Below are 27,135 nucleotides of genomic sequence, written 5' to 3' on the forward strand. Positions count from 1 at the left end.
TGTGATGTATTGAAAGAACTAAAAGCTTCCGAATTTAAAAACAATCATCTTGCAGCATACAAGGTAAAGTATTTAATTTATATAAAAAAACAATTTTTGAAATGGACAGACTTAATCAAATTGACACTTTAAAGTTCATATGGGTATAGTTTTACAAAACTAAATATTCCCGAAAGTCTTAAATTATTATAAGCAATGGTGAAGGTTTTAATGCTATATTTATAAGACAAAAATCATTTGACATGTATTGAAGTTTGATCTAGAATAAGCTATTGATTCATACAAAACACTCACATCCTTTCCTTTTACTGAACAAAATAATATAAAGTACTGTATATAAATTATCTTTCTCAAAGAAACAACGATTTGTCTTTAACTAAATTTTGACCCATGAAGGTAGCAGTTCTTTTAATATTATAAGATTGGTAATCCGATGCGTACACAACTTTGCCACGGCGTCATTTTATGCAAGACATTTTAAGGAATTATCAAATGTGTTACTGATGTAATGTCTGCACAAGTTTCAAACATTTCAAAATTCATTCTTTATCAACTTAATTGTTTCAATTTTTTCATTCAGAATATTCATTGGACAGACCTAATTGCCAGTACAGATAAACAAACGTCAATCACAGAGACACTCAACATATCAGAATTGGAGAGAAAACGGCGAGAATCTGTCTGGGAATTATTTAAAAGTGAATGTGTGTTTCTCATCGATCACTTGATGGTGCTTAAACATGTATGTATTTTATCACGTTCTTTGAAATTTATGTTCCAGACAGCTTTTAAAGATTGTTTTGATAAATTTGGTTATTTTGATGAACCTTTAAGTTTGTATTATTTTTCATAACTTAACTTTGTTTTATAGATAAATGATTGCATTTTTCATGCAACATTTGATAGTCTAAGAATGTTATTTGATCCTAAAAGATAATTTCAATTCGTGTGTATATATCTTGTACTCAAAGGTAGGGAATGATGCAAGGTTGGTATTTGCATGATTTCAGTGTTTCCTAGAACCCTTGAAGAAATGTCAAGTGGAAGGCTTTCTTATGTATGCTGAACCCTCAGAAATATTCAGCAACCTTGATGAGCTTTGCTATGTAAGACCTTGCATTTAAAGTTATGGGTTTTCTTTCTATTATTCATATTGTTTATGACAAATTTGACAGTATTTTTTTTTCATTAATCAAGACATACGTTTTGCTATATTCTTTGTAAAGGTATCCGACATGCCACTAAAATAAGTTACCTTAATATTTGTTATTTTACAGAATGTAATGTTTATTATAGAAAAAATAAAACAACTGTATTTATTTGCCCTTTTTCTCTGTTTGTTCATTATTTGAAACCGGACTGTGTGATTAAAAAATAAATATGATCCTAAATAAAACTGTAGATTTTGTTATTTTTGTTTTGTACTAGGGATTTCCTATGTGTGTTTATTATTTCAGGTAAGCTATACATTTTGCAAAGACTTTATATCATCATTACTTAAGGATATGAGTGCTACAGATTTTGGTTCTACAGCGGTGCTAATAAAAGCATTTCAAAGGGTAAGACATGACATATTCAATAGAAATAAACGTTTTTATATGATCAAACTAACTTGTTTGGAGTAATCAGTTTGACAAACATATGTACACCATGTATTTAATAGTTAATGTTACAAATTTTAAAGATTGACATGTCCTGCTTGAAGTTCACAAAACAAGTAACTCCGTTTTATATGTAAATAAAACATTCCGTCTTCGCAAACTTCAATTGACAAACTTGTGTTGATATTGTACACTTAAAAAATGCCAATCGTTTTTATTTCAGTTTTCGAAACATTCCAAGGACGGCAGCGTCTATCACACATATTGTCTCAATTATACAAACGCTTTATCATACCCAATCGGAACACCTCGGGCGACTTCAAGAATTCGCCTCGGATATAATACGGGATGCGCCATATTGACGGACTATATTCAAAATGGTTGATTTACGTATGCACGATGCCGAACCGAGACGTATTTAACGTTCTCGGCAGAAAGCATATATATTTTTTGATGAAATTTTGACAGAGCAGTTTCCAGTCTATAAGCAGAGGATTAAATTGGTTTGCCGCAAGTATTGGCATAAGCTGGATTCTTTTCACAACGTTAAAAGGTATAATTTCCGGAGGTTATGTCCGAATGTATTGACACTTATATCTGAGGCTCGACAAGGATGGTATTAAAATTACCTAAATTGTCTACACTACAGTACCATGTGTCCTGACAGATATGTACATAACATGATTTAATTCAGATAAAACCAGGTACGTATATATACGTACCTGATAAAACTAAAAGCTTGGGTGTTTTTATTTTTTATTTTTAACATGATACACAATATGTCAGCAACGAATCCGGGTCAGCTCGACCCTAAAACATACTCGGCCCCCGAGTCAGCTCGGCCCTATTCCAACAAATGCGGAAGTTTTGGATATTCTATTGTTTACTCTGCAAATGATTATAGCTTGTATATGAGGTCAGGCATTGCTTTCTTGACCCTCAAATTTTAACGTCAACATTCTGTAAATAGACATTAAATTTTTTCCATTTATGGAGGTTGAAACAAATTTATTTACTTGATTTTAGAAGAAACATGCATTTATTGTTGATTAAAAAGTGACTGACAACCACTGAACAAAGAAATTCTTTCTGGGCCGTCCGGGTTTGATGGTTGTCCGGTATTGGTGGTCCCCGACCAGTACTGGTTTAGGAGATAACCCCGACACACATAGATAAACCCAACTCTTAGATAATTTAGTTGTTTTTAAATTTTATTTCCCAAAATCATGCACACTTGCACTTTTTTTATCACAGACAGTGTCTGTTGATCTTATCAAATTTTATAAACTAATGATGTGGTTTATAAAACACGATAAACAAGATCAATAAGGAAAGGCGGTTAATATTAGAATTTAGTTTACACATACTGCTTAAAAAACTTCTTTTTACTTAACTATTTTATAGGTAGTTAGCATTATCACCTTTTTTTCGCAAATTGAACAGGCCAGGGACCTAGTATAATATCAGACGTTACAGGCTTGTTATAGTTTATGTCAGTCAAGTCTTATGTCTAATAGTTATTGCTCATATCCGATACAAAATTCGAGGTAAACATACGGCTATTATAAGTGTAACGGATGAATAATTCCCTCAAAGAGTCGTAAATTCTTTATGAAATATCTGAAAAAGGCTCATTTGGGTATATCAAAATTTTCATTTTTAGAAAAAAATTCACAATTTGGATATCTTTTTCACAATTTCACTGTATTCATCATGTTAGGATAATGAAAAGCAACAAAAAATGGTCATATTGACTGTTAACATAATCTTCCCTTTTTTCTCACAGTTAAGTACTCATTTAATGATTATGAATCATCTCAATGTCAATTTGTTGATATCACATCAGAGTTTTTTTGTTTTCGTTTTATTTTCAAAAACAACCTGCGGCTTTCTGAAGAGAAAAAATAGATATGTTGCAAGATAAATCAGAAAAAAGGGAAAATCTGAAATCAAATTCCAAACAACTATGAATGGAATTTACCTACACATTTAATTAAATTATTAATTCAATTTAACATAAATGGTACATAGCATAAGTTATCTGCTGTTAAGCCATTGTTCTGGTGAAGAATGTGCACAGGGCATTTCAGTTGAAAAATATCATTTTGAGGTGGAAATGTCTGTTTTTTGGCTGTAAAATATAGGAAAATAATCACTGCACATAAGTAAGGTAGTAAACAAATACCAGCCAACATAAGTAAGGTAGTAAACAAATACCAGCCAAAAATACTTTAATTATATCTATTTTATTATTCTAATAATTAAATTATTTTGTGTGTAAATTTGTAGAAACATTATTAGTTTTCTATAAAGATTGTGGCTGATACTATGTCTCCTATAGTTTAATTGGTAAAACACCTCTGGTTTATTGATAAATCATGCAAACTAAGAGGAGTTCTGAGTTCAAATCTCAGTAGGAGCAAGGATATTGGCTATAAAATCAAATCTGTTAAAGGATAAAATAGATAAATGTTAAATTTTCAGATTATCTTTAGACCAATGTTTTAATAAACTTCAGAAATAATTGCTAGTAAAATTTTGCTATGTGAACTACCATATTGGGAATATTTATTGATTAATTAATTAATTTATTTAAGATATAATATTGTTTTAGTACATGTTCATAGTGTTAAAGATCTTAAAAAATATATTAAGAATGTGGAGTGAGTAATAGGGAATTGATGATCACAGAATTTTATTTCATATGGGGAAGTCAAGGGCCTTTGGGCTTTGGCTTGTCCATCTATAGACTAAACGTTTATATTTAAAAGGAAATCAAATAAAAAACAATTAAAGAATATATAAAATTTCTATCAATGAAATTTTTAGTGTCAGTTATAATAGGGTGCCACAACATTTACTGTAACTCAATGATAATAAGCTGGGTATTCCGATAATGGAACAATTGCATCTTATTTTTAGCTATTAAAACTCATCACTTACTGCTGTAAAAAATGAATTTATTTTTTGTGAAGTAGATCTACATAAATTTATTAAACATTCTGAAATATTTAGAATTTATTAAACATTCTGAAAAATTTAGATATAATTAATACTTATATATGAAAATAGCCTAAATTAGTATTATACAAGTAACAACCAGATCAGGACTTGAACCTGAGGCCTTCCTATAACCCTGTCTATACAAAGTCTAGGATGCTCTACCAGCTGAGCTATCTGGTTAACTTGTAATTGTAATTTTTATATGATATATTTATTTTTTTTACATGAATATATTACTTTTTCCTTTAATTTTCCTTTTCTGTACATTACAGGTTACATGTACTAACTTTAACCCATTTTTAAATTTCATATCTTAAAGTGGAACTGATAATTACTGTATACATGTAGATACTTTAGTTACAATGAAAGATTATTGAACTAAATTACACAGTTGATATTAAGCATTTTTTATAGTATCATTAAGGTGAAACAAGTTACATTATAAAATGCACCACTTAGCATGAAAGTTCCTCTCATGAAATCCTCTCAATCTTAATGAAAATTCTGTTAATTTACACATTATCTAAAACTTTATAGACAATTTATGAATATACAACTTTCCTGGACCTATACAAGTACATATTTCATATAATGCAAAACAATGTTGAATAAGGTAAAAAAACAGGTCTGTGGTTCAGGGTCACAGGGTTTCCATGGAATCCTGAGGGTAATTTTGACCAGTATCAACAATTTTTTGCAAATTTTAAGGCCAGGTCCCAATGATTTTAACAAATTTGACCTTTCAATAAAAAAATCACTTCTTTTAGAAATATGAATGGTCAATCAGATGATTTCTGGACTTTACATCTCCTGGACGTTTCGGCTCTGGACGTTTCAGCCTCAAAACCCTGGTCTTTTCGGCACCCTTTTTAAATTTGATAAATATATAAAATAAATACCATTATGAGTTATAATATCATATGTTACGTAACGCATACTTGCACACAATTACATTTATGATATAAAGAAGATATTTTTTTGTCATAAAAATAGTGAATTTTCCCTTAAAAAATAATTATTAAAATAATAATTTATATGAGTTCTGAGAGAATTATCAGCTATAAGTCTATATTTATTCATTTTTTTGTTGTCAAAAAAATAAATACCATAAGACATTGATTAATTAAAATATGTTTTTATATTTATAAGAACAATTAGAAGTGTGAAAGAATTTGTTAAACACTGGTTAATTAATCAGTTAATAAGCACCTTTATAAGTGTGTTACTTATACTTCACTGTTTGTGCGATCATTTTCTTATAGTTTGATGTTGTTTTTTCTTATATGGATATGGATAAATAAATTGTGTCTAGTGCCTGTGAACTAGTGATGGTGCATGTTTATATTTTTTTCTGGTGCACAGAGGGGGCTATATCCTGGATAAGACCCCGGGGTCTAAACCAGGAGTATATATATGGTTCATTCCGTTTTCTTTAGTGTTTTATGTACTAGTTTTAGACCTGAAAAATACATAGGAGTCTAATCCAGGAGATTGCCCACAGAGGAGCATCCGAGTTCTCGAATGAATACTCATATAGATCTATATCTATTGTATAATTGATGTATAATTCATGTTAAAGACCTGCTTTTAATACCGGACTCATGTTCTCTTGCGCTTTTTCTTGTTCATGATTTAAATTTAAATCTTTTTTTCATTTCTTTCAACGCATATAACAAACAGCTGAGAGAACTCCGCCATCTTTGTTTACATCAATAATTAAAATCGGTGCTTCGCCGGGCCGTATAACAATTTGGTGTATTCCTACACTTACATACGAGGTCAATCTCCGAACTTGACGGAGATTGCCGAGTTGTTACGATTGTATCATACCTAGAGAAGTTGCGGAAAAACGACGAATTCTGTGAATTTGAAAAGGTTAATTAAACAAAGTGTTTCTGTTTTAATGCTATATCTCATGTTTACTTATAGTGTTCTGTTCTTTAAATCAAAAATAAGAATCGTATACTTTCCCTCACTCAAATATACCTTATAATTATGTTTTTGTCTGACACTTAATGATTGAAGAAACTCATATGGTCTTTTCAATTCAAGGTGTTTTATTATACAAAAACCTATGGTATATTAACGCATTATTCCTACTTTTAAATACTAAAGGACCTGTATGTCTCATTTATAAATTTTATTCACAAAGTCATGTGATATAGATAGTTGACATCCCACTGTTAATATTATAAACCTACACTAAAATGTATATTTAAAATACATGGACAGAAAAGAAATTACTAATTGTAAAATTATTATTTAATACTTTTTAGTGGTGCGAACAAGACCAAAGATGTAATCGATTACAGTTAGCTGATTTGCTGATTGGACCAATGCAGCATTGTACAAAATTGCCTTTACTTCTTCACAATATACAGAAATATACAGAAGATCCTATAGAAAAAACTCAAATTGTGGAATCTATCGAAAAAGTCGAAATGTCATTACGTGAGTTTAAGTTGTGTTTTTCGACTTTCATACAAGCTTTGGTACTATCAGTTAATTGCTTTATACACTTATTCTTTTCTGAAACAGTAGTTAACAAACAGAAGTTCAAGTGCTTTGCATGTACTTCGTCTCAAAAGTGGTTCTATTACCGTTTGGTTGGATTACCTCTTACATATAGAACATCAGTCACCTTGTAGCAATATGTTTGAAATGCAATCTTAAGAAATAACAAGATTGTTGCAGAATTAATCATTTGTCAATTATTCATCAGGGCAACTTGAGGAGAAAATATAATGGCTAAAGAATTTTGAGCGTGTTCAGGAAATACAGCGCCACCTGATATGGCCATCAATTACAGATCTCGACTCTCGAGCTTTCATTCCAGAGGTAGCATTAAAATAACATCGTGACTTAAGATCGTGAACTTTTTTTATTTGATAATTAATCAACAATAATATTCTAAATTCATAATTCATTAAAGTATAATACAGATTTGTTATATATAGATATTCATCAAACATGCAAGCAAATCTCTTAAACAAGCGCGTGAAACACGCTTTCATATGTCAGATCCCATTTTATCTTCCTTCTAAGTAATATATATAAAAAATGGCTTTGTTTTTAAAAGTAATATAACTGTTACTATAGTTGTACGTTTGTGCATTTAAACTAAAGACAGACAAGTCTCAATCGTTTTACACAAGGATACGTGTAAAGGTGGTCTCGTGTTGTACGTGTCAGACAAGGAATCCAAGACTTTTAGTCACATGGGTTAAATTTTCGTCACGGTTCCTTGCGAAAGCAACTTAAAACTCATTGCTTAGTACTTGGTTAGTTCAAGGAAAGTGTACTTATAAGCTTGTGACTTCCTACACTATTGAACTTTAAAAAATCCGTATCAAATAATGTTCAACATTCTGTTGAATTTATATTGTTTCCTTACATTAGTCAAGAAATAAACTTATCATTCCAGTATTTGAAACCAAAGTTATCCAGACAGCCTTGTGAACGGCTCTTGGCTTGTCCTTCCAGACAACTTATCCATGAAGGTGCAATTACACTAACAGGTACTTTGTCATGAAGATGGATGTCATCATTTTATTTTAATTGTAAACAATTTATTGTTTTCTTTTAAAGGTAATTTACATGGTTAATGTTAATCTTATTAATCTTAAATTCAGTAGGATTTTGTATGATTATTCTGATTCTTAGATTCTAGATTGCTTTCAGTTGTTTTTAATGTTTTGCAAGGAAAGCCTAAGATCTTATCTTTTTTATTTCGATTGATATCTTTACTTTAGTACCTTTTGTTGCTTTTTGTAGGTATTTCAGTATATAATTCAAATATTTTTCTTTGCTAAAACACTCTAGAAAAGGCAAATACTGTATTTATATAAAAACTTCTACTTTATTTAAATTGAAATAAACAGCTTCGATAAGTGAACATAAAAGCAAAGTCACACTACTAAATGACCATTTTCTTCATTTTAAACATTATGTTCACCTTGTGACTGTTATGAATATTCTATCACCGTAGTAAACTATGAAACAATAAATGTAATGATAAAAGATTTCCCGTTCTAATATGCCAATGTTGCCACTTTTGCCATTTCAATTTGTTAAGATATACCATATAGAATATTAATGTTCGGCAAAAACTGCAAAGTTAGCAATGTTTTATGTTCTGTTTGCTGAAGCCTGTTCAAATATAGTTATGGAAATCCTAGTCCAGAATCTCATTGACCGAATATATTTAGAATAATGTCTGATGTAACTTTAATATTTTATTCTTTTTATTGCAGAATCAACAAAATCATTTGACGCTTACATGTTTTTGTTTGACGACATTTTGCTCATAACTAAAATCAAGAAACCAAACAGAAAAGTAAGTTATTATATCCACTTTTAAACATCAACACTTAGTGAACAAATTGCAATAGTTCAAGCGTTACAACATATTAGCTTCAGGACAGCTTCTGACTTTATAGCTAAATGGTACACGTATTTATAAAACTGTTATAAATAAAATCATACCTATACCTAATTAAAATAAAAAAAGGTTATCACTTGCTAATTCAAAAAGTATATATGTGCTGTTCTTTTAAGCCCAAGTAAGCCTTCCTTTGTACCTTCCCTTTTATGAATGAAAACATTAATTCATTATCATAGACACATGTTCTTTTTGCTTTTATAGAAACAATCTTCATCCGACATCCATTCCACCACGGGTCAACCGGACAATCAAATGTACACAGTTCATAGACAACCAATAGCACTTGATCGCCTAGGCGTTCATGACGTTATGCCACCGGAAGCTACAGGTACCATTCAAAATATTCCTTAGTGTTCTTAATCAATTGTAAGTGTTTGATTAAAATGAAAATGACAGCAAAAATATAACACTATCTAATCACTAGAAGTAAAATTACTTTTCCCAAAAATACCTGTATATCTTGATAAATAATATAATAATAAATGTATTTTACAGCTAATGGCTTGAAAAGTGCTTTTGTGATAGTACAAATCAGTAGATTCCAACAAATTATAGACGTATTTACGTTACAAGCACCCTCTGATGTTGTCAAGGTACGTTCTTTACATGGTTTTCCAGATATAGTTCATAATTTCATGATTTATCGAGTTGAAACAGTAATCATTTTTTATCCTCTTATAAAATTAGGTAAAAATTAAATATTAAATTACTATTTTAAAATAGTTTTATTTATTTGATGGCAATTAATTTCAAACAAACGTTTGACTAATTTTTTGAAATCTTGAACCGTATATGTCTGAAAACAATTTAAAGCAGATGATCATAACGTATGTAACTTGAACTAAGGTCCTGTTTTAGAGGAGGTTTTAGAGAGCAATTTCATTTTCATAGATTTATAGTAGCATTTTTTTCTCATTTCGTTTATGACTATTTTATTTTAATAATTGTTTTAGAAATCATTTTAATTTTCTTTATTACATACAGGCAAGCTGGATATCTCAAATTTTAGAAGCAAAGGGTCGGTGTAGAGCATTAAACAACAGTAAAGGAAATGCATCAAAAGAAAATGAAGACCCTAGTCCGACCGGTTGTACAAAAAGAGGAAGACACGGAAAATCGTTGTCAATCGATGCTGTTTTTCTATAATTAATAAATGTGTAAAATCGTGCTTTCAAGCGTAAGATTTTGTCGGTTGTGATGAACAGTTGAAATGGATGTACTAAGCATTCCTATTTCAAACAGGAATACAAAGTGCTTGTAAAATGTTATGGCGCCAAAATGTAGAGATATCACATGTGTTCATATTTTTCCAAAGATTTTATGTTTATTTTCAAAATCAAACGGTAGAAAGTATATTCAGAAATTTGAATATAGTGTTTACTAATAAAAGGTTAACAACAGTTGTAAATTACAACTTTTAATAGATTTATTCATTAGACTTAGTTAATGGATATTAACAAAAGGTGTAATAAATGGATTTATTATAATAAGTGGATAATAACAACGGAAGTTGCTATATTTACAATGTGAAACGAACAGAAAAGTAAATGAATGTTAATTGACAAAATAAAAGAAATTATACTTGGTGTTTCTTTCTTCAAGTACAATATTTCCATCTAAACATACGAACAAAAACTATTTGATATTTCGGATGTTTTCTATGCTTACGTTCCCATATCTGTGATAAACTGTGTTTTTGATTTTTTGTTTGTTTATTGTTCATTGTTCTTTTTAAATGTTGATATCCTTACTTATGTGATTCGCTAAGTGCTATCTAATAAGAATTAAGTATATTTTGATATTAATTGTGTTTAAATACGATGGAAATAAATAGAAAAGTGTATTATAATGCTTTTCAAAGAAAATCATTATATTGTCAACTTTAAAACTAAAATAAGGTCTGATATTACGAATATACTTATCATTCTAATCTGACCAAATCTGTTATTTGCTTTTCATACTTAAACAAGCGGCACATTCGATAACTTTAATCATTTATTATTATATATGTTCATGTAAAAATGCTACTTATGTTGAGTATCCCTTTAAAGTCCCTGAACTTTTTACGCTGATTGTCTCCCTTCCAAGTAAAAGTAAGGATACGCAACATGATTTGTTATCAATCATAAATGTGCCTGTGACCTATAAATTGTTTGCATGAAACCACAGGAGCATTATTTTATTATGTCTCTTTCTTACAATGATAAATCCGTTATTAATGTTATCCATTGAATGTTCTGTAAAGACGTTGATTAAATTGATATTTTATAAGTATGTTTGTTGTATATTCAGTTCTCCAATAAAAAATATTTTCTAAATTAAAAATAATCTCAAATAAGAAAAAATGGTTAGTGACCGAAGACTTTGTAACTAAGTAGATGTCAAGTGTACAAATTAGACCATATTTGAAGGAAAGAAACCTGAAAACAATTATGCATAAAAATGTAATATAAAAAAGGTTCGGTCTGACCTAAAAAGACATGTTATGAGACCTAAACAATAGCTGATTCAAGATTTTACGACGGTAAGGTTTTGAATATAAGATGCTATGTTGTGATAGGATTTTTTTAGGAAATCTACCTATTGTTATTAATCATATACGAGTAGATGTTGAATTGATACAAGTCACAATTCTTTACTTCTCAATAATCATTTTAAGGCAAAAACTGAATAGGTTCTGAGAAGAAAACGTGCTCGAAACAAATTTAATTTTTAAGTTGCTAAGCAGAAATATTGTTCCTGAATTGTTGTACCGTAATATTTCAATTCTGTTTTTTGTTGCATTTGTCAAACATCCGATACAAAAAATGATAAATTTTCTCCGACTTTATGTTTCTACTACCTTAAATTGCATATGTCGAGCTTTATTTATGCACTTTCCCGAAATAAGATTGGTCATAACTTTTCTGCTTACATGAGGTAAGACCATATATCATTTTGAATTTGACATAATTTTAAACCTGTAGAAAAGCTTAAAAATTAATGTTTCGAGAGGATTCTGAACAAAACTACCAGAAAGTCATATTAAAAAAACAATTTCAACACAAAAAGGTTAAAACATTTCATACTCAATAAGTAAACCTTGCTAAGAAAAACATGACACAAACAAACACACAAGCAAAAATACAGACCCTTCTAACGTGTACTAAATATATTCCTCACACCATAGTCGGAAACCATGGATACATATTCATCTAACTAATCTCATGCAAATGATGGAAACACGAACAAGTATGCCTATGTGTTACCGAAGATGCCTAACATGATGGTATTTGTATCCGAACCGGTAATAAAGGTTAAACGCCAGTTGGTATCTGTAAGATTATAATGTTGATTATCTTTTGCCCATACAGCTTTTATAAATTAACAGTTGTCACGACATCATTTAACCATGGTTACTAATTCCACTAATTTAACGCGTGCAAATGTAGGGTACACGAACGGGTTGCCTTGGTTACCGAGGATGCCTTACATAAAAGTGTACCCGAACCGGTGACAGTTTTTTTATAATCAGTTGGTATCGTAATGTTTAGCAGTTAACATTAAGCAAACAACACTACACAAAAAGAAAAAAACCTACATTATGTGGTACAAGGGAGGCTGCACAAGTTATTTTATTTAAATTCCGTGTTATCAAAGTTAACTAAAGGACTTAATTTACAAGAAGGTACAATTTCGAACGAAATATGTTTATATATTCAAACGAGCAAGATCATTTTAAGTGATAAAAAGAATGTAAAAGCAGCACAAAAATAGAATATAAAATATCTAAACTGGCATTTAAAATTAACATATTTCTGGTAAGTACAAAGCTTTAGAAAAGGAAAAATAAGCTTATTAAACATACAAACTGTACTTATTAACATTTTTAGTTATGTGTATTTTAAACCAGCATTGCATCAATAACAAACAACAAATTTTATCTATAAAAAGCAAAAGCTTAATATGGTATTTAATTCAAGCTCTTTTAAACAATCCTATATACTCGTTTTCAGTATCCTAGTTGACAATTTAATGGTACTATGTGCCAGCTAGTACTCGTAGTCTACTGAATACAAGCAAAACAATTCATGGCAGAATGACAATCACAAAATTTTTAATGATAATCTGTGTTATATAATACATATTGGTCATTTGTTAATGCACTAGTCAATCAAAGAAAAGAAGTAAAAAGTGACAATAATGGCCGCTGATAAACATACTCATTATTAAAAGAAATGATTGAAATGAAACTGTCTAAGAAGGAATGAAAGGTTGTTTTTGGATGTTTTGTATCAATCATGTTGTCGATCAGCGACATATTACACTGAGTTTAGGAAACGGCCGTTAGGAACAGTTTTGACCAAACGATTAATGTCACATTGTTTGTAAGTTTATAAATAGTTTTTGGAACTAGTGTAAATATGTAAGAAAGGCTGTTCATTATGGTTTTCAAAGACACGTTTTTATGTAACTTTATCCAAAAGGTTTCTTTTTATTTATTGTCTGTATCCTAGATGACTTCTGGCAGCCGTTGAAAATTAAAATATTTCACTGAAATTTAAACCAGAAAGAAATTTATGCATAATTGTAAATTGTTCATAACATGTTAAAATATGTCTAATTTCTATACGTACATTTTAAAACGAGGTGCCCATATTAGGAGTGGGCATTATTTATCTTTTCTTGCTGTTTGCTTCTTTCATACAGCTTATTTTTTTCATCGAATGAACAGATCTTTTAACGAATGTGTTGTTCAGCCTTGTAATTAATCATCTTTAGTGCAACAACATACTCTTGTTATTAATAACTAGTTCTTTTCATGTCAACTTGGGTCAGTACATAAACTAGTTTCCTGAATTGATTTGTTATTTCTCTAACAGCTTGCATATCAAATGTATTTATCATGAATGACAATAACTGAATTCTTCTTTTTCATTGTTATCTGAAAAGGGTTTCTCTGTATATGATTTTATCTAAACTAGATGTCTAAAATTTGACTTCCTTCACATGGTATTGAATATTGAAGTATTTCAATATTAAAATCAACATCACTTATTCTGTTGTAGCCCATTGATACTCATCTGTTGGTCATTTGAAAAATATTTATTAAAATTATGATTATGTTTATATTGTTGTATCCAATCAATGACCGTTTTGTAAATTGTAAAATGTTTTTCAATTATGTAAAAGAAATCACAAAAAAAATGTAAAACATATGATTCGTCATTATTTTCTTATTATACATGTATGGATCATCTTGGTGTTTATTGGAATGTAATGCACGAGATTATAAAAGATCTTGGAAAAAATATACAAAATACAAGCTCTTACGTTAAGCAACTAGAAATGCAAACACTTCTGGGGATATGATAAAGATATGCAATATTTATCTTGAGAGCAGAGTGAATTAATATTATATATCAGAGTCAACTTAAATGCCTCCATAATGTCTTCGTCGTTTGGTAAAGTTCATTGTTTTAAGATAAGGTTTCAGTTTTGAAAATGTATACTCCTTTGCATATTTTTTTTACTTTTATTTTATTGTCAAAGGATATTTCGAATGGATTGTCTATTGCAAAATGGAACCGCCTAAATGCAAATTAAGTGTGTTTTATTTGGTCTTAAAATGAAGTCGTCAATCGAAATGGTCAAGTTTGGAAAATAAGGCACACGTCTTTGAACACTCTTCAATAGTTTTATTAGTTGTTTGATATACTTTGGTTGACACCATTTTTTATTTTAGTTTTTATTTCCTATGAAATATTTCAATATTTGCACATCTTAAAATCATGAATACTTTATTTTTCTTATATAATTTAAGTTAAAACGGAATCACATTCTCGGTAAATAGTTTATTGTATATTTTAACAAATCATCATCCATTACAAACGCACGTCTCCTGAATAACTGCAACGCTCATGTTATTCTCATTTATCATTGGCACAGAATAGGGAGGTCGGTTGATGCTTGTCTGTCTTTCAATATAAAAATGCATCGAAAGGCATCTTAATTATAATGCACAAATATTCGGATTGACTTGCCTATTTTTGTCCCGACCAAGTCAATGCATTTGCTTCTATAAGTCTCACTATCCGAGCATGAAAAGAATTTTACTGTACTGTTCGTAAAGAACTGCCGATATATTTGCCATTCTAAAAAAAAGAATACTCGGATATGAAACTTTAGACAATGATTCCTGTCAACCTCTGAATATTTCATTTCCATTGTCTAATTGATTATCTTGCTTTGTGTTAATCTAAATAATAGAAGAACCGTCTACAACAATTTTAAAACCTTGTTCTTTTGCTCTGTTTTTTTCTTTTAACTAGTATGCTCGTGGAATTGAAATTAGATGTGTATGTATATAGCACCTTTAGAACGTTGGGAGCAATATATTGCTCTTTCTGGTTAAGAAATAACCTATCATATTTTAGCGAACTGATTTTTTTCTTAAAAATTATTTGCCTGTTTTATGGTCATTTTGTTTATTACTATGAAAGGTAAGAAAGATTTTATCAACAGATTGTAAGTTTGAACTATACTATATACAATATTATGCCATCGGATATGTTTTATAGGTTTTAAAATCCTAATAAATGAATACTGAGTTCTAAAATCAAACACTAAATTCAAATTGTACAAAGGTACAATGTGCGTATTTTTGCTATAATTCATATCATGCTGATATATTGAGTCAATAAATCAATTTAAACGGACTTGTATTGCCTATTTCTCAATAAAAAAGGATTTTGTCTCGAATTTAGATCAATACAATTGATATTTTAGTCTAGAAACTATGTTTATTTCTGTTAACAAATTACATTGTGAGAGATGAGACATGACTATAGCACACTAATTAAAATGATTTTGAGAATTATTTCGACTAATACTTATAAATGTGTTCATTTATTGCAATTGATATATCAACCAGTTCAATAATTAAATTATTTTTATACTATGAAATAGTTCCCCTTTATAACTGTTCGTAAACTATGACAAAGCGTAGTGTTAATTCTCTCAAATACTCCGGAATATCAATTGCCAAAGAACATCCCTTGACACTGTCGTGCTTTAGCAATAACTCTTTGGTAATACCCAATTGAAAGATACATGCACTTTGTTCTCCTTTCTGGTTAATCCAATTATTGATATAAAATCAGCTGCTTAATATAATTTACATGAACTTGAACGAGCTGAATGTTATCTTGTTCTAATTGATAAAATTGATTATACACATAAAAGCAGAGCACATGATCTAGCATAAGATGCTTTTAAACTTGTTACCTTTCCAAACAAGCATTTGGCTGATTACTTTTGTTTACATTGAACAAACAAGCACTGCGTGATTTTTAAAGTATCTTTAAATCGTATAAAATAACAAGACATAGTAAATAATGTATCAAAACAATAAAAATCCGGAATTCTTTGTCAAATCAAATGTTGCTGGATATTCCAATAATATTTCTAATTACACATGTTTTTAATAAAATATATTCTTAGTACTTTCGTTAAACGATAAAGTTCAAAACAAGACCCAAGTAGAATGAAATTGAAACAAATCAAACAAATCTTGAACTGTCATTTATGATTTATTTCAACGGAATGGACGTTGTTGGAGTCTTAATTCAGAAATAACAAACAAATTGATCAATATTTTGTAAAATCAAATAAAAAACTAAATTTTGGAGATAACTAAGGAAGTCAAGTGAAAGATAAAATAAGTACTTGTCAATGCAAACCCTGGCGACATAAAACAAAATATAAAAAAAAATATATACAAGTGCATGTTATATATATTCAAGACTTCAAATCTTTAATTAATTAAAGTTTATATCCATAACAAAATACAGTTGTTTGTTTGAAGAGTTTACGAAATGACGGTGGGTATATGGAAGTAAATTAGTGGAAGAAAATACAATTATCTGAAAAATGTATCATTTTTAATATTTTCCTATGAGGATGACAATAGGTACAGCTTTTTTCAGAATGATCAAATTACACTTTTACTGCAGAAAACAACAAATTTAAATGATCAAAGAGAGCTCTTCATTTCAAATATGGTATGTCATATCTATCATAATTCTTGCCTTGGATGTCCCTTAATGAACACATAATTACATGTATATAAATACCAAGCACATTTTTTATGAATAATGAATTAAGATATGCCAGCTAAACTTTTTAACAGAAACGTTTCATTAAAAAAATAATTTTAAACTTAAATTAACATAAATTTACATTTTGTGACAACGATATTGCTAACATAACACCTTTTTCATTTTTCATCGAATTACAACATCGGATATTACAACAAAGCAAATATCCTATTGCTAAAGAAGTTGAAAATCAATTTCCCAAAATTGTCTTGATTTTTAGAAAAACATCTATCATTAAGTGTTCTTTCAGAACCTTTTTTATCATTAAAAAATTCCGTTATAGGGGATCTTATTGTCTCCAACTGTTCACGAATGAAGGCTTGTTTTTCTTCTCGTTTGATGTATGTTATACGATTTCTCGCTCTATACTTTTCTTGTTTTTTTCAATGCTCCAAGTAAAGCCTGTTGCCATAGCATAATGGATATTTTTGATCATTTATGATCATTTATAAGACAAAAGGCGATTAAATGTGCATGATATATGACACTTTGAAAGTGATATTTTATACCCCTCTTGGAATATTACTCACAATGTGATGTACAATGTGATGTATAGGAGACTATAATGTCTTATAAATGTTTTCATATAAACTTACAAGTAAAAGTGTTCTGCATCTTTTAACAGATGTTATGTGTTTTAGATGAAGCAACAACATGTTTTCTTTTTTCAAATTGATAAGTTCTAATAACAGATATTAGTGAATCGCATAATCATCAGTGGGACCCTTATTTGCTATTTGTTTAACTTGTAAAAACTGAATTAAAGTTTATTGTGAAATATCAGTTTAAAATATAAATATAGATTTATGTATTATATAATTGGAAGAGTTTAAGAAAATATATTTATTTAATGTCTTGTTAAGCAACTGTCGAAATTATATGTTTCTATACGTTCCTATTGCCAAAAACAGCTTATGGAAACAAATTTTGGGATAACTTAGTCAAAAACGTGAACAAAACATTGTGCAGCTTTTATATGTCTTAAGGAACATTTTCATAGAAAGAATTTCAAAACATAAAAAGATGTTTTATGCAAACACTTCCAAATTTGATTGGAGTGAACAATATTTGTCAGTAGTTTGTAAGGTAATATTTCATCAGCATAACCGGTTTATATTATTTGTATCACTTTTAAGATTTCTGTCTGTTATACGGTCAGGTATAGGCTCGTGTTGGGCTTTCTTTAGAGATTCTTATTTTTCTCTATTTTATCGCCGTCCCGTACATTCAATCAGGGATGTTATATTTCTGATCCTTAGATATCGTTCAGCACGACATAATTGTTGTGCTTGTGTTATTTTAGTTCTTTCTATTCGGCATCTTTCTTATTGGGTGGTTCCAGTTTTCCTAACTTGAATACTGTTGAATCACCCTTTGGATATGTGGCCTGCTTTTTAAATTTGTCTTTTGACGTCATATCTGTGATATGCAGGCTTCATAACCTCAGACCCCCTTTCAAAATTCCATTTTATTTAGTTCCGCCCGTTGTTTTCTCGTTTAAGGCACATGCATTTTTTTACATTTTACTTGGGGACCATATGCCGCCTTTCATGGAATGGCACTAACGTGTCACATTGAACGTTCCATGATAACCGCCAGATGAACACATCTGTGAAAGTTTCAAAATTCTAAATTTTAACAAGTCATGTTAAATGTTGAATTCTGCTTACGCCGGTGCTAGTGAGCGTGGACTGTAGTTTGCACTTGACAGTACTGTCCATGAACAGGCTCAATCAAACCGAGCCTGCAACATTTTCAATTTCGCCCTGTTGGGCTTTCTTTATGAATTCTTTTTTTCTCTCTATTTTATACTAGCGAGGGTTATATTGCAAACATCCGTTTATAAACGGCCAAATACCCACCAATACTCTTCAAATAAAGAAATTACAGGACATTTGAAAAACAATTACTTCACGAATTTATAGTGGCCGGGTATAAAGTTGATATAAACGTCATGACTAGTTAACGAAAATGGATGTAATTAACGCGGATATTTATAAAAGACAAAGGACGTTACAAACAAGTTAATGATAATCTTCATAATTTCAAATAGAGTTTCAACAGTCTGCAACAAATCGATGTAGGACTTTGTTCATTATCTTCATATGCAAACTCGTAAACATTTTGCTAGTATATTATGAACTCTTGAACATTTTGACATGGCATTGTTGTAAATTCGTGATTATGTCAAATATTGAATCTTATTAAACAATTCTAAATCAAGATTTGCCATTAAATATAGACTAATAAAGAAAGACTATAGACACTGTCAGTCGCTTTTGACAATTTGATAAAGAAGTATGTCTTCAACTGCAGCCTCAACGACGTTTGAGTTCCGGATGTTTACACAGTGGCTCAGACGAAAGTGATAATGAAATTGCCCCACCGGTTGCTAGGAGAGGTCGTAGAGCAGCACTTGTTGACACCAAGGTAAATCAAAACAAGCAGTTATTGTCTAAATTATCGTCTTCTGTTCATAAAAGTCTCCTTATATACGAAAATGTTAGCCTTAGTTATAATCTTAGGTTAAAATATTTTAAAACGATTACTTAAAACGACTGAGTTAATTGTAAGTATCTTTTGTGAATAATATAATTTGTTTTCCGATAGCTTTTGAAAAAAAAGTAACTATAAATTTGTTTAAGCAAACGTACCAAACATAATTTCCTTTGAGTACTATAAGTGAAATTCAAATATGATGAAGGATCTTAACAGGCTAGTCTAGATCAAGACAAATGTGAACATTTATAAAGTCTGACCATGCTGACCATGATATATTCTGTCTGTACACAAAATGTTGTATTTTTATATTGGAATGCCTTCAACTTCTTATGGACAAGTCTAAAGTTCAGAACTTTACACGTCAATACAACTTATTTTAAAAGGGAAATTTGGGTTTACAAAATATTGAATTCATCGATATATTTTATTTTGCTTTTACAATATATATATATTAAGATATGGTTATAAATCAAGACTGAGGTTTTTACGTAATGCTTATTAGTGTTCTCACCACACTAATCGATTAAAAAACAATCGTTTTAAAAAACATAGCATTACTCGTAAATAGCACAAAAAACATTGTATGTTTTAATATTTATAGATTTGATGTTTCAAGGGATGTAAGCGTAAAAAGACAGTATTAATCGTGTGAATGACTGAATGTTTTGTCAGGAACATTATGCTGAAATTAATCATTCCCGATCCTAAGTTGATTTCAACGACTGGAAAATGTCACACAAGAGTGATCGGATTTTTTTTCTCTATCCCATTGATGATTCCCATTATTTCACATTATGATGATAAAAATCTAGTTCGAGAAAATCAATATTTGTAATGGATATGTAGATTTCCCAATGTTATTGATATATACTCTCATGAGTGTATTTAATATAGTTTTAAAGCATAAGTCTCTTTGCTGTTTCCATAAATGCGTTAGATTTAACACGTTTCATTTAATAACACTGTTGCCTGGGAATTGTTGTCCTTTTTTACAACCATTTAAAAGAACAAAAAGGCGTGCTACTAAGGTTGTTAAGTGTTTTAAGAATTCATTAAGTCTGCATTTCTTTTCTTAAATAAATACGTCTGCTCCCTGTGCTTGCTTATTCTTAGGAACTACTGATTGATATCATTTTTATTTCATCCAATCCCTAGTTTATTATCCTTAAAGAGATTTTCACTACAAGGACTAATTTCTCTTCTTTTGTTACCATTCAGGTTTATTCAAAGAGCGTCGTACTATAATAAAATCAGAACACGATTTCTTACAGAATTTACTGAAATTTCTATTACTTAATGAACTTTAAGTTAGTTTTTCTTAAAGTTCATGGACAGAAATTCTGCCATATAAAAGCAATATTTTAAATATATGAATAAAATTGTTAAGATATACCAAATAGAATATTAATGCTCGGCGAAAACTGCAAAATGAGCACTGTTTCATGCCCTGTTTCCTGAAGCCTGTTCACGAATAGTTATGGCAATCCTAATCCGAAATTCCATTAACTGAATATATTTAGAAATGTGTCCTAAGCTATTTTAATATTTAATTCCATTTTATTGCAGAATCAACAAAGTCATTTGACGCTGACATGTTTTTGTTTGAAGACATTTTGCTCATAACTAAAATCAAGAAACCAAATAGAAAAGTACTCATTATTTTATCTACTTTTAAATATCAACACTTAGTATCGTGTTATAAAGAACAAATTGCAATAGTTTAAGCGTTACAACATATTAGCATCAGGATAGCTTCTGACTATATAGTTAAATGGTACACGTATTTATCAATTAATATGAAACTCTTATACATAAATTCATACCTATACCTTATTAAATTAAAAAAGTAATCACTTGATAATTCAAAAAGTATGTATGCGATGTTATTTTCAAACCAAGTAATCCTTCTTTTGTACCCTCAGTTTATGTATGAAAACATTAATTCAATTTCATAGATACATGTCTTTTTGGTTTGATAGTAACAATCTTCATCTGACATCCATTCCACCACGGGCCAATCTTACAATCAAATGTACACAGTTTATAGACGACTAATAGCACTTGATCGCCTAGGCGTTCATGACGTTATGCCACCGGAAGCTTCAGGTACCATTCAAAATAATCCTTAGTGTTCATTATCAATTTTTTAATACTTCATTAAAATGCAAATGACAGCAAAAATATATAACTAAATAATTTTTTTCACAAACAAGAATGACTAGAAATAAATTTTCTTTTCCTAAAAATAACTTTATATCTTTATACATTATATAATAATAAATGTATTTACGGCTAATGGGTTGAAGAGCGCTTTTGTGATAGTACAGATAAGTAGATTTCAACAAATTATTGTACGTATTTACGTTACAAGCATCCTCTGATGCTGTCAAGGTAAGTACTTTAAATGGTTTTCCAGATATAGTTTATCATTTCATGATTTATGAGTTTAAACAGCAAACCATTTTTATTATATTATTAAATCAGTTAAAATTGAATTATTGAATAACTATTTTAGACTATTTTTATTTATTTAATGGCAATTAATTTCAAACAAACGTGTGACTCAATTTTCGAAATCTTCGACCGTCACTGTCTGAAGACAACGTAAAGCACATGTTTAGAAAATAAGTAACTTGAAATTAGGGCCCCTTTTTAGATGCTCTAGAGAGCAATTTCATTTTCATAGATATATAAGAGCATCACTTTTTCTCATTTCGTTTAGAACCAATTGATTTTATTATAATATTTGTTTTAGAAATATTCTTTTCTGAAATATCTAAAATCATTTTTTATTATCTTTTTTTATATACAGGCAAGGTGGATATCGCAGATTTTAGAAGCAAAGGGTCGTTGTAGAGCATTAAATAACAGTAAAAGCAACGCGTCAAAGGAAAATGGAGAGCCTAGTCCCACCGGTTGTAGCAAAAGAGGGAGACATGGAAAATCGCTGTCACTCGATGCTGGTTTTCTATAATTAACAAAGGATGTAATAAATGGATTTATTATAATAAGTGAATACAATAAGAAAATGCACAAAAAAGTAAATGAATGTTTATAGACGATATAAAAGAAATTATATTTGGTGTTTCTTTCCTCAAGTACAATATTTCCATCTGAACATACGAGCAAAAACTTATTTGATATTTCGGATGTTGTCTATGCTTACGTTCCAGTATCTGTGATAAACTGTGTTTTTGATTATTTGTGTGTTCATTGTTCTTTTTAAATGTTGCTATCCTTACTTATATGATTTGCTAAGTGCTAACTAATAAGAATTAAGTATATTTTGATATTTATTGTGTTTAAATATGATGAAAATAAATAGAAAAGTGTATTGTAATGCTTCTCTGAGAAAATCATTATATTGTCAACTTAAAAACTAAAATAAGGTCTGATATTCTAACCTGACGTAACAAGCGGCATATTCGATTACTTTAATCATTCATTATTATATATGTTCATGTAAAAAATGCTACTTATGTTAATTATCCCTTTAAAGGTTTTAGTTTTGAAAATGTAAACTTTTTACGCTGATTGTCTCCCTTTCCAGTAAAAGTAAGGATACGCAACATGATTTATCAATCATTCATATAAATTGTTTGCATGAAACCACAGGAGCATTATTTTATTATGTCTCTTTCTTCTTACAATGATAAATCCGTTATTTATGGTATCCATTGAATGTTCTGTAAAGACGTTAATTAAATTGATATTTTATAAGTATGTTTGTTGTCATTTCTATCTTCAGGTCTGCATCAAAACTATTTGCTGAAATAAAATTCATCTCAAAAAGAATAAATGGTTAAGTAGTTACGTGACTGCAGACTTTGTAACTAAGAAGATGTTAGTTGTACAAATTAGACCATATTTGAAGGAAAAAAACTAAAAAAATGCATTAAAATGTAACCTAATATGAAAAACGTTCGTATGAAGAACGTTTGACCCAAATTGACAAGTTATGAAACCTAAACAATAGCTGAATCAAGACTTTACGATCATTGTTGATATAACAGAACGGTAACGTTTTGAATACAAAATGCTATGTTGTATCAGGATTTTTTTGAAAGTCTATCTGTTGTTTTTATATATCGATTAGATGATAGGGAATTGATGAAATGTCACAATTTCTTTACTTCAAAATTATCATATAGGCAAAGATAATGATATGCCTGACAAAAGAACGTGCTTCGAGCAATTTTATTCTAGGTTGAAAGAAAGAATTTGTTTTCTGTATTGTTTTAAACTCGTATTTATTCATTCTGTTTTTTGTTGCATTTGTCAAATATTCCGATAACAAGGATGAAATTGTTTCCGCTTTATTGTTTCTGTCTACCTTAATTGGATATTGTCGGGCTTTATTTATGCACTTTCCCGAAATAAGATGGTCAAAATTTGCTGCTTACATGGTTAAGACGCAAATATATCATTCTTGAATTTGAAATAATTTTTAACCCGAAAAGGAAGCTTAAAAAATTTATGTTACAAGGAGGAAGTTGCCGAAACAAACTACCAGAAAGTCATATATAAAAATATTTTTCAACACAAAAGGTTAAAACATTTCATACTCAATAAGTAAAACTTGTTTCATGTTCAATTTGCTGGGGAATAACTTTGACACAAACAAACACACAAGCAAAATATAGACCCTTCTAACGTGTACTAAATATATTCCTCACACCATAGTCGGAAACATGAATACATATTCATCTAACTAATCTCATGCATATGATGGGAACACGAACAAGTATGCCTATGGGTTACCGAAGATGCCTAACATGATGGTATTTGTATCCGAACCAGTAATGAAGGTTAAAAGCCAGTTTGTATCTGTAAGATTATAATGTTGATTATCTTTTGCCAATACATCTTTTATACATTAACAGATGTCACGACATCATGTAACCATGGGTACTTATTCCACTAATTTAACCCATGCGAATGTAGGGTACACGAACGGGTATACCTTTGTTACCGAGGATGTATTTACATAAAAGTGTACCGAACCGGTGATTGTGATAAAAAGTAAGTTCTATATAATCAGATGGTATCTGCAACATTGTAATGTTTAGCAGTTAACATTTAGCAGATAGCACTACACAAAAAGAAAACGTCTTCCTTATGTGGAACAAGGGAGGCTGCAAAAATTATTTAATTTAAATTCCGTGTTATCAAAGTTAACTAAAGGACTTTATTTACAAAACGTATAAGCAAAAAGGGTAAAATTTCGAACGAAATATGAGCCGCGTTATGACAAAAACAACATAATGGGTTTGCGACCAGCATGGATCCAGACCAGCCTGCCCATCCGCGCAGTCTGATAAGGATCCATGCTGTTCGCTATCAGTTTCTTTACTTGTTATAGGGTTTGTAAGATAACAGCATGACTCCTGATCAGACTGCGCGGATGCGCAGGCTAGTCTGGATCTATGCTGGTCGCAAACCCATTATGTTGGTTTTGTCATGACGCGGCTCAATTATGTTTATATATTAAAACGTGCAAGATCATTTTAAGTGATTAAAAGAAGTATAAGCAGCACAAAAATAGAATATAAAATATTTAAACTGAATGTAACTTATAAAATCATTGAGGTAGACATCGAGGAATGAATATCGATAGAAACTTAATCAAGTGAATGGCATTTAAAATTTACATATTTCTGGTAAATACAAAGCTTTAGAAAAAGAAAAAATAAGCTTATTAAACTTACAAACTGTACTTACTTACAATTTCATAGTTATATGTATTTTTAACCAGCATTGCATCAATAATAACGAACAAAGTTTATCTTTAAAAAGCAAAAGCTTATTTAATTTAATTCAAGCTCTTTTAAACCATCCTACTTATTCGTTTTCAGTACCCTAGTTGACAATTTTTATGGTACCATGTGCAAGCTAGTATTCGTAGTCTACTGAATACAAGCAAAACAATTCATGACAGAATGACACTCACAAATGATAATCAGTGTTATATAATACATATTGCTCATTTGTTTAATGTACTAGTAAATCTGACCGCCTCCGTGGTCGAGGGGTTAGAGTCGATAACTTCTAATCCATTTACCTCTCTGGCCTGGGTTCGTTTCCCGGGAGATGCTTTGGTAGTTTAGCGCGGAGGAAAGTTTTCTAGTAGGTTAACTTCCAGGCGTGGTAGGGAAATACCCCCCATATACTAAAAACGTTGGGAAAGGGTAAAATGAAACAAAACAAAACCAAACAAAATGTAAAAACAAGAAAAAAGTAAAATTTTACAAATAATGGCCGCGGATAAACATACTCATTATAAAAAAGAAATGATTGACTTGAAACTGTCTAAGAAAGAATGAAAAGTTTTTGGATGTTTGGTATCAATCATGTTGTCAATCAGCGACATATTACACTAGCTTAGGAAACAGCCGTTAGGAACAGTTTTGACCAAACGATTAATGTCACCTTGTTTGTAAGTTTATAAATAGCTTTTGGAACTAGTGTAAATATGTAAGAAAGACTGTTTATTACGGTTTTCAAAGACACTTTTTTATGTAACTTTATCCAAAGTGTTTCTTCGTATTCATTGTCTGTATCCTAGATTACTTCTGGCAGCCGTTGAAAATTAAAATATTTCATTAAAATTTAAACCAGAAAGAAATTTATGCATAATTGTAAATTGTTCATAACATGTTAAAATATGTCTTATTTCTATTTTATAACGAAGTGCCCATATTTAGAGTGGGCATCATTTATCTTTTCTAGCTGGTCGCTTTTTTCATACAGCTTATATTTTTCATCAAATAAACAGATCTTTTAACGAATGTGTTGTTCCGCCTTGTAATTTATTACCTTTAGTGCAACAAAACTTAGGTACATACTTTTGTTATTAACTAATTTTTAGTTTGTATTAGTTACTTTCAATGTCAATTTGTGGCGTAACAAAACCATTTTTCTGAATTTATTTTATTTCACAAACAGCTTTCATATCAAATGTAAATTTTCATGAAATACAATAATGAATTCTCCCCTTTTTTTTTGTTTTTCTAAAAAAAGGGGTTTTTTTATTGATTTTATCTAAACTAGATGTCTGAAATCTGACTTGCTTCACAGGTTATTGAATATTGTAGTATTTCAATATCAAAATCAACAACTCCAAAGCCCATTGATACTCATCAGTTAGTCATTTGAAAAATATTTATATTTGAAATCTCAATATGTTTATCATGTTTTATCCAATCAATGACCGTTCTGTTAATTGTAAATGTTTTTCAGTTATGTAAAAGAAATCACAAAAAATGTAAAACATATGATTCGTCATTATTTTCTAATTATACATGTATGGATCCGCTTGGTGTTTATTGGAATGTAATGCACGAGATTATAAAAGATCTTTGAAAAAATATACAAACTACAAGCTCTTACGTTAAGTAAATTAAATTAGAAATGCAAACACTTCTGGTGATATGATAAAGATATGCAA

At 29.8% G+C, this 27,135-nt stretch overlaps 1 protein-coding gene across 1 annotated transcript; it reads left to right on the top strand.

Moving 5' to 3' along the window:
• Positions 1-3: 3 nt before the first annotated feature.
• Positions 4-11,320, top strand: LOC132740948 (pleckstrin homology domain-containing family G member 7-like; the record flags this gene model as incomplete). Its single annotated transcript, XM_060729009.1, is given in 13 exon segments — positions 4-63; positions 581-742; positions 1,011-1,106; positions 1,458-1,559; positions 1,825-1,888; positions 6,427-6,479; positions 6,881-7,055; positions 7,327-7,442; positions 8,029-8,122; positions 8,858-8,940; positions 9,250-9,376; positions 9,544-9,641; positions 10,033-11,320. Coding segments are annotated over 13 exon segments (1,392 nt in total), but the record flags the coding sequence as incomplete, so codon positions are not given.
• Positions 11,321-27,135: the final 15,815 nt, after the last annotated feature.

The sequence above is a fragment of the Ruditapes philippinarum genome, unplaced genomic scaffold (genome assembly GCF_026571515.1).
Source record: "Ruditapes philippinarum isolate M1 unplaced genomic scaffold, ASM2657151v2 ctg4854_1_1_1_1, whole genome shotgun sequence".
In the NCBI taxonomy this organism is placed as follows: Eukaryota; Metazoa; Mollusca; class Bivalvia; order Venerida; family Veneridae; genus Ruditapes; species Ruditapes philippinarum.